The sequence below is a fragment of the Colius striatus genome, chromosome 10 (genome assembly GCF_028858725.1).
Source record: "Colius striatus isolate bColStr4 chromosome 10, bColStr4.1.hap1, whole genome shotgun sequence".
NCBI classification, from domain to species: domain Eukaryota; kingdom Metazoa; phylum Chordata; class Aves; order Coliiformes; family Coliidae; genus Colius; species Colius striatus.
The window spans coordinates 26,592,006-26,606,288 of NC_084768.1; the positions used below are offsets into that span (position 1 = coordinate 26,592,006).

At 47.2% G+C, this 14,283-nt stretch overlaps 1 protein-coding gene across 1 annotated transcript; it reads right to left on the bottom strand.

Annotated features, from left to right (window-relative positions):
* Positions 1-5,989: 5,989 nt before the first annotated feature.
* On the bottom strand, positions 5,990-12,039 carry CDKN2C (cyclin dependent kinase inhibitor 2C). The gene is made up of 3 exons (XM_010205423.2): positions 11,960-12,039; positions 11,423-11,563; positions 5,990-7,841 (listed from the first exon to the last, which is right to left on the bottom strand). The coding sequence occupies exons 2-3, from the start codon at positions 11,549-11,551 to the stop codon at positions 7,467-7,469; spliced, it is 504 nt and encodes a 167-aa protein (XP_010203725.1). The 5' UTR covers positions 11,552-11,563; positions 11,960-12,039; the 3' UTR covers positions 5,990-7,466.
* Positions 12,040-14,283: the final 2,244 nt, after the last annotated feature.

The following is a 14,283-nucleotide window of genomic DNA, read 5'->3' on the forward strand; positions in this document are numbered from 1 at the left end:
GCGTGTCCACTGGCAGAGCAGAAACAGAGGTCACTAGAGCAGGAGCTGGAGAGTGCAGTAGCTGGAGGGGGAAGTGTCTTGCCCTGTGGTACTGCCAGAGCTGCAGAGACACTCTTGTAGTGATAAAGTAGGTGGAAGCTGTGATGTTTGGCTCTAATGTGATGAGTCAGCTTGTGAGCTGAAATTTCTTTAATATAAATGGCAAATGCTTCCCCACAACCAGCACGTTTAGTCTGTTGTGTTCTCTGTCAGGTGGAAGGCAAGCTGTGCAGAGTTGAGCTGCTTTACTTTCCTTTTGAGAATGAAAGTAGCCCTGCTGTCAGAAGATTAAGCTGTTGTTATGTATCAGGTGATAGGAAAAACTACTCTGAAACTGCAAACGGTCTGATAGACACTTATTTTTATATGCTTGGGAGTTGCAAGCATCGATTTGCTGCCTATTTATCTGTTTGTCATACTGATAGCTTAAAAACACAAATGAAACTGCTAATTACAACTCCTAGGGGTAAGCTACTGTTACTACTGAGTTCTTCCTGAAGATTAAACAGAGTGAAGAGTTGATACTTGACCTATTATTTCTTGCAGCAGATCTCTGTTCAAATCCTGACCTCCGTCCCAGCTAAAAACGCAGTCAAGCTTTTCTTAAATTTGCACGAGATACTTGTGTACGTTACAAAACCCTCTCCCAATTTGGCAAATTAAGTTGGCTGTGGTTAGCTCTGGAATTGCAGAGATATTGCAGTGCACTGCAGCATTGCATAACGAGCTTCCCCAGCCTTTGCCTTACTCGAGTGAGTAACAGTCATCTTTATCTCCAGCAAGCATCAGATTCATCTCATTTTTGAGAAAAATTATTAGTATCAAATACACCATGGGCATGTTATGCCTTGTGGCTGCAATGTTTTTTCAATTAACTTCTCTGAATATACCACAATGAAAAGTGTCAGCTTTTTGCCTCAGAGGCCTATAATTAGATTAAATGAATACAGTTAATTGTCTACTACCTTCTTTACACAAAACAATATGTTTCTCTAAATTAAAATGCTTCTCCAGAAAGGAAGCTGTAGTTCACTCCAGTATATGTGTGCAGGGATGGATTGTGAATGCTGTGAATGCATCACAGTGTAGCACAGCTTTTTGTCTGCAGACTTTTCTCTTACACGAACTAAAAACATTACATCTGAAAAATCCAGACATCACACTACATAAAGTGTGTATGTTGATGCAAGGAGGAGATGTTATTGAAAGTTACAGTGCTCATGAAACCAAGATACTTCTCTCCTTCACGGATGTTCTCTATAAAATTGCCTTGGAGAGATTAAATACAGCTCCGTTTGTGTACCTATAGTCACACCCTCAAGAACCATGTCCAGAGATAAAGTTGCTTTTTTCTAGCATTGCACTTCTCCTTTCAGAATGTTTTTTAGTGCCTTCTGTAGGAAGTATTTACAATTAACATCTTGGTTTCCAGGCCTGCTGGTATTCTAGCTAGTGTGGACTGAAAAAAATCTCCTGTACTTGTTCTCCAGCATTGCTAAATACAAGCAAAAGTTCACGACCCACCAATATGCTCCCATCCTGGCATGAGTGATTTGGAAGTGCAGGTATTCAAATGGTAGTACATCCCCTCAGTGGAAAGATATCTGAAGCAGAAAGCACTCTTTTTTGATCTGACAAAGTGTCTCTATTTCCATCAGAATAGATGCTAATAACTTAAGGCCTAAACATTCGATCCTCCCTCACCCGAAAATTACAGTTCACTTCAGCAGAAGCCCTTATTCCGGCCTGCAGGATACTCTGCATATAAATGCGATGTGTACCCAGGATTGGGCTTCTGTTTCAATAGGGTCAGACCCTGAAAAGCTTTTGAATGCTCAGTGTTCTCATAGGGCATCACATTTTATTGTGATTTGTGCTGTATCTTCTCCTTTAAATGTTTGTTAGCTCCGTGTATAAAAGTGTTCATTAAAATAGCATTGTGTTGATAGCAATCTTAATATCGGGGAGTGAAGAGGGCTGTGTTGCCATATGAATGCTGCCCATTCCCTGCTCTCCGGGTGTAACAGGAGAAAGACCATCTTGATAGGCACTATCTGCGGAGGGAAAACTTTTCTTAGGAGCTGTGAATTGGCTTTAACCTTTTAGTGGTTGTACCACGAAGCAAAATGTTTCATGCTTCCTACACTGAATGAAGCTTTTTTTATTCGAAATACTCATAAATACCAGCGGCCCTCCTAATTACTTTTACAAATATCAGAAAGCAGTTGCAGAGGAACAAAGAAATGCAACTGGAAACATGGTTCAGTGGTCTTGTACTTCCCTGAAAAGCTGATTATACTTTTGGCTGATTCAGTTTCTTTCAGAGGGAATTTACCCTTTTTGGCAGTTGGAGTTTCAGCAGTGCTGATTGGACTAACGGCAGAAAATGCCTCTCGGGCTGAGGAAATTAACTCAGGGTCCTGTGTGTGTCAGACTGAATTTTGCCAGCGAGTTCTAGATTTTGTCTTTTAGCCCCTCGATGTCCCTTGTTTTGTGGGATTCAGAAGCCGTTTTGACACTAGTTTAAAAATAGAGACATTTCATGTAGTCTTTTGCAGGTGCCTTGCCCAATTGCCTGCTTTCCCTGCCTGACTTATCTTTTAGGATAAGCGCTAATGAAAGGTCAAGGTTATTCTGAAGTATCCAACATAGCAGAGTTCTCTTCCCCTTAGTTCCTTAAGATGAACTTCTCACAGTTATAACGGATACTGTGCTGAAAGGGAATTCAGGCGTTCTGGGGGAAAGTACAAAATGTTAAGCAGCCACCTTTAGCCCTGTGAAATGTCCCTGGTGATTTGCACTTAGTGCTTCTTCAAAATGCAAGAAGCCATCTTACCACTCAGTGCCATGGCAGAAGTTAATTGTTTTCTAGTGGTGCCCTGTAATTCGGGTCTGCAGAGCAGAACTTGGCACATCTGGCTATCAGAAGTAAGCCCTGGAGTTTACATCCAAAAATCGTTTCCTTGCCCCTGTCACGCAGAAACCAAGAAACGTGGATTTATTTTTTTCCACCCCCTCTCTTTTGCTTGGCTGTAATTTTCAAATGTAACAGAAGGTCATGAAAAAGCTCTATCTGGAAGCTACACCTTGTTTTCCCATTTTCTAAGGAAACCTGGAGACAAACCTGCTTCTTTTTGTCTTCTGTGTGGGCTGCGCTGGGAGAAGATGCTTCTGCATCCCTGAAATCTGGGGTGGGGGCGGGGGGGGGGGGGGGTAACCCCGAGCTGCAGCGGGAGCTCGGGCAGCGGGCAGCAGCCACAAATATGTGTCACAAACATCCCCCCGGCAAGATGTGAGTCCCTTTTCTGTACTCACTGCGGCTGAGGAGCTGCGAAGGCATCGGGGTTATGCTGAGGAAGCTCCAGTCCGCGACTGCGGGGAGAGGGAGGGAGGAAAGGGAGGGAAAAAGAGAAAAGGGAAAGAAAGGGAAAAAAAAGAAAAGGAAGAAAAAAAACCAACAACCCAAGGGGCGCAGGGCAAGCTGCGAAGAAATGCGGTGGCGGCGGCTCGGAGGAAAGGCGGCGCGGGCGGCGGGGGCGGCCGCGGGGCCGGGGCCGGGCGCGGAGAGGCGCGGAGCGGAGAGCGGGCCGGCGGCCGTCCCGGGGACGCGGCGGCGGGGACCGCGCAGGGAGCTAAAGAAATAAAATCAGACTGTTATTTAAGGCGCGTAAATTTAAAAATATTTGGACAGGAAGAGAAAGGGGAGAGGAACCGTCGGAGAGCAGCTAACGGTCTCGGAGCCCGGCGCCCCCCCGCCCGGCGGCCCCGCTCCCGGCCCCGCTCCCCGAGGGCCGCCCGACCTGCCCCGCACCTCCGCCGGCCCCCCTCCCCTGGGATCCCGGCACAGCTCTCCGGGAGCACCGACATTTTGAGAGCATGTGTAGCGGGGCAGGCTTTTCAGAGCCTTGGTGAGAGATCTTCCTTTCCTCCTTCTCTCTCTCCCCTTTCTCTCTCTTTTTTTGTTTTCATTTTTTCCTGCTCCGCCGCCATGCGCAGGGGAACAGTCCCGCGCAGACACATGCAGGAGCTTTCCTCCCCTCGCTTTTGCGAGGGAATTTCAACACTTTAGGAAGCAGATATTAACGTATGGCTGCTTCTGGCTGCTCAGTGAATTGGCAGGTACATTTGTGGAGGGAGACTCTTTTATTTCTTTTAAAAGATGAACAGTGGTGCTTTCCTACCTGTTTAACTCTTTCTTCAATGTGATTAGTGGAATTTCTTATCCCACCATGAAAGAAAACATTGATTTTATTCCTCTAACAATGATCAAAAGTGGAAAGAAATTATTTTCGTGTACTTCCAATGTGCAGCGATTTATTGCGCTGGCGAATGAGCTGAAATCACCTTCAAATACCTGATAATTTATGCTCCCCTATGCAAGTGCAGGGCCAGCCTGCCTTAGCCACGCATCTCTCCCCCCTCTCCCCCAGCACCGGTTATTTCACCCTCTCACGGTGCTGCTGCCACAGATTATACACTGTTCACTCCGTGTAGGATCCCTGTAAGATCTGCCTCCTTTCCAAAGGAATTCAACAGCCCCCGCCGTTGTTCCGAGGATTATTTAGAAACAAAGGTCAAGTGCAACAGCTTTGCTCATCCGTGTAACTGAAAGAGGGGAGAGGGCTCTTGCCCCACAGTTGTGTTCTCACTTACCCCGGTCAGTGTAAATCCTGGTACAGCTAAAGTTTATGCTCTGTTTCTTCACATTTTTCTGTGCTTGCCGTATTTGTTTCTATTTATACATCTCATCTCGATGTTGTCTTGTTTAATGCCTGGGCTGCTGCGAGGCAATCTCTGCTCCTGCCTGAGAGACTTTTCACTTGCTTTACCCCTCAATAAAAGCTCTCAAAAATATTTCGTTCCATCTCACCCGCTGCAGTTTTGCATCTCCGGGTCAATAGTATTGTCGATATGTTCACAGATATGTGGATTTCCAAAAGTGGACTTTTTGATGTGGCCAAACCGGTAGGGCAGAAATGATAAAAGTAATTTCTGAAACCACACCCGATAGCAGGATTCTTTTTCGGTACAAAGATTCCTTATTAATGATACTCTCTTTATATTCTTTTCTCCTGGCTTAGTAAATGTATAAACTCCTGCAGCACAGCTGCCCCCATCCCCGCACTCCCCTCAGCAGCGTTTTATCACCTGCAGACCCTGCAAGGGACATATCCCTCACCAACTGATTTATTTATTTGGGTTCCCAGAGGCTTGGGGGTTTTTTTGGTAGCAGCGGTAGTAGTAGTAACTATTAACTCCCTGGGGCAATAGAGACTCGTTTGTGCTTTCCAAATCTCTTAAGAATTTTAATTGATAATATTTTTTTCGATAACTGGGGGGTAGTTGCAGAGAGAATACAGCAGTAAAAGCAAAAATGTATGTTGAAACCAGAACTGCCGCCCATGACTCACGGCTGTGGGCATGGCCGTGGTGGAACAGGTCCTGGCTTTCAACCTGAGCTTCTGGCAGGCAATAAAAGCCGCTATTTCTGACTAGGCGGGGCATTTTGCTCGGAAAAGCTGTTGTTTTATTAAACCACCACTTAAACTTCGGCTTAGTGTAAATTAAATGCTGATGGAGCTCCAAACGCTTCTGGGATGAGTTTTTTTAAGTGGCACAGGTGAAAAAAGAAGTGAGAAAGATGACCGTTACCTGCCGATGTTCAGCTCTGCTCTGGCAGACAATGAGACAAACACCGGTGACAGCGCGGATTTCTGCTCGGGGGGGGGGAGGAGTGCGAGCACTGGCTGCAGGGAAAGCTCGGAGCATCCTCAGGAGATGAGGGGAGGGATGGGATTACGGTGCTCGCTTTTAACTCTTCGGCTACTCTTTATAGAGGGTGCTTTGCAGGTTATTTCCCCAGTCACGTATCCTGTGTGCCGTGCTGCTTGGATTAATGATCTTTAGATCCCTCATGAACAAAAAAAACGATAACAAAAGCGCTCAGAACTTCATCTTTGACAGAGGTTTTTAATCAGAAAACACAGCAGTGTGATAGAGCGTAGAGTCGACGTGACAGGCAGTTTCAGCAAATTGCTTTTAACTTGAAAACGGTACTAACTGGTTTTGCAGGGCTATTTTTTTTTAAGAGTTAAAATCTAACCTAATGTGCATCCCTTCCTCTTTTAAGTGCTATCTTAAGTACTGTTTATTTTGCATCGATTTTTCACAATAATTAAAAATTAAACTATTCAAAAGAAAGCACTTTCAACTGCCCCAGATCTGTCCAACAATTGGAGTCTGTGTCAGTTGTAAAGTTTCATACTAAACTCTTCCCCATACGGTGTTGAACGTTGTTAGCTCCTGTTGTAGCTGGAGAGGTGAATAACTCTGATGAATACTCTCAACTGTATTGCAGTAGAAAATTTTCAATGGCTAAATTGCATCTTAAGTGCAAGCAGTAACGTAACTTCACGACTACCAGACATGCTGCTTCCTAAATGTCACTGTAAAAGATTCCTGTGTTGTGAGATACATTTATTCTTAAAATAGCTTATTTCCAGGCAAAACAGAATAGTTGGTGGAAAACAAATACTTCTTAAAGAGCATCTAAGCTGCCCTCAGCTAATGAAAAGACCAGAAAAGTTGTGTTGCAGCCTTCGTGTCCTCCTGCCTCTGACAAGGGTTCTCTGCTGTTTGTTTTGAAACTAGAAAAAAAAGTCTCTGTGCACTGAGCACAGTAAACACGAACTACTGAACTGAGCTGTTTAAAACCTCTGACAATCCAAAAAACACCACTTACACTGTTTCTGGTAACTAAATTAAAAACCAGCTCGGTGAAAGTTTAAATATACAAAGGAGAAAAGTGTCATCTACATTTAGAAAGTGACCTATTTCTACAAGCTCCTGTTAGTGTCAAAATGCAACTGTTTCCCAAAGCATCTAAGCACGATCCTGCCTTCAGGCCAAATAGCTTGACTTCAAGCTCTGCCTGAGCAGGGAGTTGCAGGTTACCCCCTAAAATGCTGGTTTAACCCCAAATAGGTCTTCCAACCTTTAAGCCTGACTGAAAGGGGGGGGGGGGGGGGGGAGGAAGTGCCCCGGGGGGTGCACTGGCTTTTTTAAAAAGTCCAGCAACTTTTTAAAGTCCACAAAACATGTGAATATGTAGCTCTTGTATTAATGACTTAATACCAATGACCTAAAATAAATTGCAAAGATATTGTAAAACTAGGTATGAGCGACTGAGACACCCACGGCTGAGTCTGTGAGCACTCTGTAAGCGGCAGGTGTAAGGAATTGCCACCAGCATGGGTTTAAAACATTTCCATTTCCTAAAAACCCACCTCTGGAGACTTATACTATCAAGCTGATCAAAAGAAAAGAATAGAGGTTGCAACAAATGTTATTAAAAAGGAGGAAACCCCAAAAACACAACAGAAGGCTGAAAGCCTCAATGTCCACAGGAGAGCACGTCCGGGCTGGATTTAATTCATGGCTGCAGGGAAGAAGCTGCTGTCCTCCAAGAGCTTCACCACGGCGGATCTCTTGTAGAGCTTGGCCAGGTCGTAGGCGGTGGCCCCTCGGTTGTTGCGGTGGCTCACCTTGCACTCCGCTCGCCCCAGCAGCAGCTCCACCACCCGCGCGTGCCCTTCCCGGGCCGCCAAGTGCAAGGGCAAGTTGCCCTCGTTATCCTCAACGTTAACATCGGCTTTGAACTCCAACAGAGTCTGCAAAGTGTCCAGAAAACCCTCTCTGGCTACATCATGAATTACAGCGAAGCCGGTACTGTCTTTCAGGTCGGGGTTGGCCCCGTTAATCAGCAACCTCCGGGCAATTTCGGGATTCCCGAGTTTCATCACCTACGGAAGGAAAAGAAGAGGTGAATACCCGGGGAGGAGTTTGCTCCAGCACCGGGCTCAGAGCCTTGGTTCTTCCCTCTGGCTTTTGTCACTGCTCAATCCTCGCCTAAAAGAGGAGAGCCTCACTCTAAAATTCACGATGCAGCACAACTACATTTCTTAATTGAAATTATTTTCTTTGCTAAGCTCGGTGAAGCTGTGGAAGATGTTATCATGTCGTGGCAACAGCTTTCTGTCTCAGACTAATATCTGAAACAAAAGGTGTAGAAGGAGATGGAATAACTTTTTTTTTCTTAATGTGGGTTATCTCAGTTTCTTAACATACGAAAATTAAGTATAGTTTGGTTTTATTTGCCCAAGCACTGAGACACCTTTGCATTACTGTTTAATCTCGTTAAACATCAAATATAGGGTCTCTGAGGAACAGATATTTTACCTCAGCAACAGCAAATGTAGCATGTGTTTTTATAAGCTTTCAGGTGTTTACATTGTCTGTGCATTATCATAAAACAAATATTTGGACTGTACCATAGCTCTGTCTGCTAAGAAAAATAAATGCTAGAAGAAAATGTTGTGTTTCATTATGCCACCCCAAAAGGAGAAGTTGAAAGGAATGTTTTAAAGTTCACTAAGTTTTCTTCTAAAACCAGCATATTGTATTATACCTCCATAAATTCACTAGAAGTACATTCTGACTATATTATGTTGTTTAAGACATCCTTTAAAAAAAACAAGCAAGCAAGAAAGAAAAGCAACACACAACACCAATAATTGGATTTTCAGATTGTTTCTCTCAGGGAAAAAAAAAAGCTCCTTTGAATTTTCTCGATTGCATCATAAAACCATCATAATTAGAAGGCAAATCTTTCTTATTTGGGACTTAACAACTTGCACCGATTTCCCCTAAATTCCTCCCTTTTTTTGTTTGCACAAAGACTTTCAGAAAATGAACACAGTCATGTAAAATCTCCAGCCTATAGGCGATATTTTCCTCTTCTTGTAATTAGTTTCGTTTTAAGGCTCAAATTCGAAATAAACAACCCCAAACCCAGACACCTTTTTAAAAAATTCCTTACAAACATCTACATACTGATATGAAAATCCTGATTAAAAAAAAACCCATCTGCACAAACGAGTGTGACAGTGCAGCAGATTTAGTACAATATACAATTTCTACAAGAGATTTGCTAAAAAAAACCTGTCCTGGTGAAAAATAGATATTAGGCTTTTTAAGATAAGCAAGCTGTAATAACTAGAAGTACTGCATCGTTTGGACTGTAAAGCAGCCCAATATGTTATATCTAGAGAGGAGAAGAAAAAGGTAGATAAGAGAGGCTGGGGTTCAGGGCAAGAGGTTTCTCTCTGCCCCAAGGCTGCCAGCTCCCTATGTGCCATTTCTTTCACTTCTGACTGGAGATGAAAGTGATGTGAAAGAAAATAAGAGCATTGTGATCCTTCTTTCTTTAGTAAAATCTGAACATTTTGATCCCTTTTTGAGCACTCAGGCTGTATTATTTGTGTTTTTAACTGGGAGTTTTCTGTGTTCAGGCTAGGGGACCGAAGGCTTCAGTTAAAGATGCGAGGGGGGAGAGAAAATCATTGACAAGGTGATGCTGTTGGGAGGGGGGCTACAACTGCACAGCAAATGCCCTTTATTTTGCAAAGTTACACTTGGGTGGAGGGAGGTAAGGAAGGAGAAAGCCTTAATAGAATTATTCTGGCAAAGAACATAAGGAGAGGACAAGTATTTGAGGCCTGCATAGGTACACATTGTCAGAAATAAAAAGCACAGAGCAAGACAAGCCGAGCAGTTGTTTAATTAAACATAAATGCAGAGGAAAAATTGAAATGCACTGGCATTAATATAGGAGCAGTCTCCCCGTTTTAACTGAGAGAGAGATAATGGAGAGATTACTCTGGTTTTGGAGAGTGCACTGACACAGAGCTCTTTCGAGCATGGTTCATGCACCCACAGCACTTCTCAGGATGATACATATTGAAAATAAGTCGACAGATTCTCCTGTTTTTATTTTTGTTGTGGTTCATTAACTCACTTATGATTAGGCAGCGATAAAAAGCGTTGTTAGGACACAGATGCGTTTTTAATACAGCTGGATGCTATGTCTTTGTGTAAAATCTGCCTCCAGTCAGGATACGGACAGTTAGCTGCTTTTAGATTAAAAAAAGAATACATTTCTGTAGCACAAATCGGTTTTCAGCCCTCGTCCTGAGGATACACCAGCTCGCTAACTGTTTCTTGCTTTCTTACAGAAGTTAGTTGGTGTAAGTTTTTCATTTAAATCCTTTCACTCTGATAAAAGTAGCTGCAAGTGTCTGCATTGCCATGCGATGCCCTATTTAGGTGCTAACAAGACAGAGAGGAGCTCACAAACCTCCAGCTTCAGCGAAACGGTCAAAAAAATGGTCACTCCTGCTTTTTTAGCAAGAGGGGCTTGTTTTCCAGCACTAACGTTTTGATGTGAAGCCAAAAAGCTGTAAATATCCCGAGTACATTCGCAAGCTATATGCTGGTTAAACCCCCAAGTTCAGTAAGTATTATCACGATTTCAGGGAAGGGGGGGAGAGGAGTTTAAAAACGATTTTTCTAACATGTGAAATTAAAAAAGACCTATAGCCCCACTTCCACATTTCATTAGTTATATCTGAAGTTCAAATAACTATACTTTCCCCCCCTCCTCCCCTCCGGATTTATAAATCACTCCTTTCACTAGTCGGTAGGTATTCCAGCCTTTTCGTCATCATTATCTGATATTATTAAAAGCAAAATCTCTCATCAACTCCAATAGTTAGCAGTTGGACGAGCTCCAACTCCTGCCTGCACAGCCACACACTTGAAAATTAGGGCACAGCACCCTATAAGAGCAGAAAGGAAATCGCTGGAAACAGTGCTCTGCTAGCCGAGCTTCAAAAGCAACATTTTCAGCCTTAGTTATGACTGAAAAAAAAGCAAAGAGCAAGGGATGCAGCTGGAAGGCTAACTCGCAGTGTGCACCGAAGGTCTCCGCTCCTGAGCAGCATGCTTCCCACTGAGAAAGGTCATTCCTCACAAACAGCGCACACAGGAAAAGTACAGGCTGCAGCCGAGCCCAGAACCCAGACAAGGCACGCTTGAACAGTATTATTGCAGGAAGAAAAGGGGGGAAAAAAGGGAAAAGAGAGAGAAAAAGAGGAGGATAAAAGAGAAATCTTAAGCTTCAGAGAACAGCACATTTGTGTTTACAGACCTGCTAGGAAATCCTGCTCACCTAAGCTGATTTCTTTTCATCTCAGCTCTATCATTCCTTGCCTCCTCCCCACGAAGTTACAAAATATTACCAAACTCGTAGCCCGTTTGACATTGAGGGTGATCCCAGATTGAAAGAATGGTTTTGACCAGTTTTATTTCAAGTACGTCATTTTAGGGAGTTGGAGCCACTAAAGTTATAAAATATGGCATCCAACGAGTTTGAAAAACCACTCGAATTTCATCCACCAGCCTGCTTAAAACGTTGTCTTTTTTGGAAACCCGGGTCACGTAGGTACCAGTGATGAAATATTTTTCTCCCTCTCTGGATACCAACCTGCAGCGCAGTCCTCCCAAATCCATTTTGTGCATTGACGTTTACATTCTTTTGCAACAAATTAGTAAGTTGCACTAGGTCCCCCTTGGCAGCCGCGGACGCCAGCTCGTTCCCAGAAGGCTCGGCCATTCTTTAGGGTGACTGACGATCGGAAAAAAGATGAGGTTTTTTGGTTTTTTGGCTTTTTTTTTTGTTTTTTTTTTTTTAACCAGGCATGGCATCGGAGACTGACAGAAGGATTGGGATGGTTAATCTTCTGGAGTAGACCTTGTAGTAAATACTAGTAAAAAACCTCCTTGCCAAGAGCCCGCCCCTAACTCACACGTGATTATTCAGCAAAACTGCAGCTCCGCTTGAAAGAAGATTTCTTTGCTTCCACATATAGAGCAACTCCTATTAAAGACTTTGGCCACTTTCGTGGAGGGGGGGGGGAGATTAATAGCTAGGCAATATATCATATATGTTATAGGTAACATATATACACGTACACCGGAGACTCACTCAGACCTGAGATCTTTGAAGAAGAAGACAACCCACCCTGTTCACAGTCGGGATCGGAGACTTAGCAGCAACAGCTCCGAGGAAAAGTCTTCCGTAGCAGCGTGCATCCAGCTCCCACTCGGGATCCCCCCCTTCATCCCACACCGCCGCCTCTAGTCCGGGCTGAGCGGGGATGAGAAGGACAGTCCGCGCCCGCGGCGGGCAGGGCAGGGCTGGGCGCGGCGGCAGCGGCTGCCCGGCGCCGGGCTCGTTCCCTCGCTGCTCTCGCTCCCCGCAGCGGCTTCGCTCCCGCCGCCTCGCGCAGGCTCCGCGCAGCGGGCGGGCGCGATCCCGGTCCCCGCCGGCTCCGGAGCATCCAGGAGGGCGGCGAGTCCGCGGCGGCTGCGGCGACTGCCGCGTCCCCGCCGCCCGCGCTCAGGGCGCGGAGGAGCCGCGGAGCGGGACCGCCTCCGCCGCGAGCCGCGATTCGGCCGCCGCTCCCCGGCGACAGACGCGCCTCTCGCCCCGGCCGGGCAGCGGAGGGCGAGCCGCGGGAGGGGGCAGGGGCTGCGCCAATGCCCGCCGCTGCCGCAGCCCGCCGGCGCCCGGCAGCCTCCCGGCGCCCGGCAGCCTCCCGGCGCGCAGTGACAGCCGCCGCTCGCCTCCGCTTTCAACTTCGCGAAATAAAGCTGCACTTGCCGGTCCGCGCCCGCTGCCTCCGCCCGCGACTTTGCGCTCCCCCTTTTTTAAGCGCAAACAATCGCTACTTCTGTTTCCTACGGACACGAAGCCGGTTTCTCTTTTTTTTTTCCTCCCCCCCCTTTTTTTTTTTAACCTCATCAGCTTTTTTTGAAAAGAAAAAAAATTTGAGCGCTTTTTGAGTTGAAACACCCGCCCACATTTTAACGGCAGAGATTTAAGGAGGCGCGGCGGAGTTACGGCACGGCTGGGCAGGAAGGCCTGCAGCGGCGCCCGCCCGCCCCTCGCCCGGCCCCGGCCCCGGCCCCGGCCCCGGCCCCGGCCCCGGCCCCGGCCCCGGCCCCGGCCCCGGCACGCAGGCCCGGTTCCCGGTCCCGGTCCCTGCGCCGCGGCGCCTTGTGTCGTTCCCTTTGCCGTGCAAGGCCGGGCACGGCGCTGCCCCGCCACAGCCATTAACAGTCCGGGTGCTTTTAGGAGGAACGCTGCTGAGGCCTAGGGGAAAGGAAAAATAGGGGAAAGGGAAAAAAGGAGTTTAGCCCCGGGAGCCGCCGCGCCCCCGCGGGAGGACCGGGCGAGCTCGGTAGGCGAGGGGATCGGCCTCTGGCCGCGGCTCTGCCCGGCGCTTCCCCCGCAGCGCGGTCTCCACCTGCCCGCGCGGGGGAGCGGAGCGGCCCCGGCCCCGGGCCCACCGCCTTCGCTCGGCACCCCGTGGGGCAGCGGCTCCGGGGCCGGGGTCCACCCCGGCAGCGACGCGGGCTCCTCTCCCTGGGGACAAGGTCAAGGATGAAGTGCCAATGTCAAGTTTTCTTAACGGCGGGAGGCGACCGTCCGCGGCAGCGCTCCCTGTTTTCCGCGTTTCTGGCACCCTGGGCCGATTTCAAAGTACCATTTTGAGAGGAAAGGCGCCCGGCCAGCGAGAGGACGCGAGGGCTCCGCTTTGCCTCCAAAGGGCGAAGAAGTGACGGTGATACAGTACGGAGATGTCATTGCCGTTCTGCCTGACAGCGTTTAATGTCTTAGAAGTGCTTTAAGGGCCGGATTGCTTTAAGTTTCAGGCAGCCTCGGCAGGCTGAATTCTGCCAGAGCGACCCCTCCGAGAGGTAAGACGCGATGCCGTGGCTCCCCGAGAGGCACACGTAACCGATCGCTCCCGGCGGCAATCCGTTCCTCTTTCTGGGTGGACGCCACGGGAAAGTGAATTTGAATATAAACACGCGTGAGGCAGCTCGGGGAGGTGCGTTATCGAGGGAACCTGTCAGGCAGCGAGACCGGCTCCCCTGGCACTACCCCGCGGGGGTACGCGCTGCTGGCAGCCGTGCAGGGCGGGTGGCAGCCGCGGCCTGACTCTAAGCTACAGCCGTCGGAGACAGAACCAGGCTGACGGGGATGGACTCGCGGCCCGGGGGCTGGTGACTACTGCATCTGGCTCACCTCTCGACTTCGGTTGCTTCTTGTGTAGCAATTACATTTTGCTGTAGGGATTCCCCCACCCAGAGGTGACAAGTAATGAAACCTCCTTCGTGAAGAGCAACTTTCCTCAGATTATCAGATTTCCCCCACTAAAGGGGAGGAAAAAAAGTGTATTTTTAAGGGCCTCATCATGATAATTCTTGTCCAGGAGTAGTACTGCCAAGTTTTGTGAACAAAACCATGAATGATAATTTTCCTCTGAAATATACTCT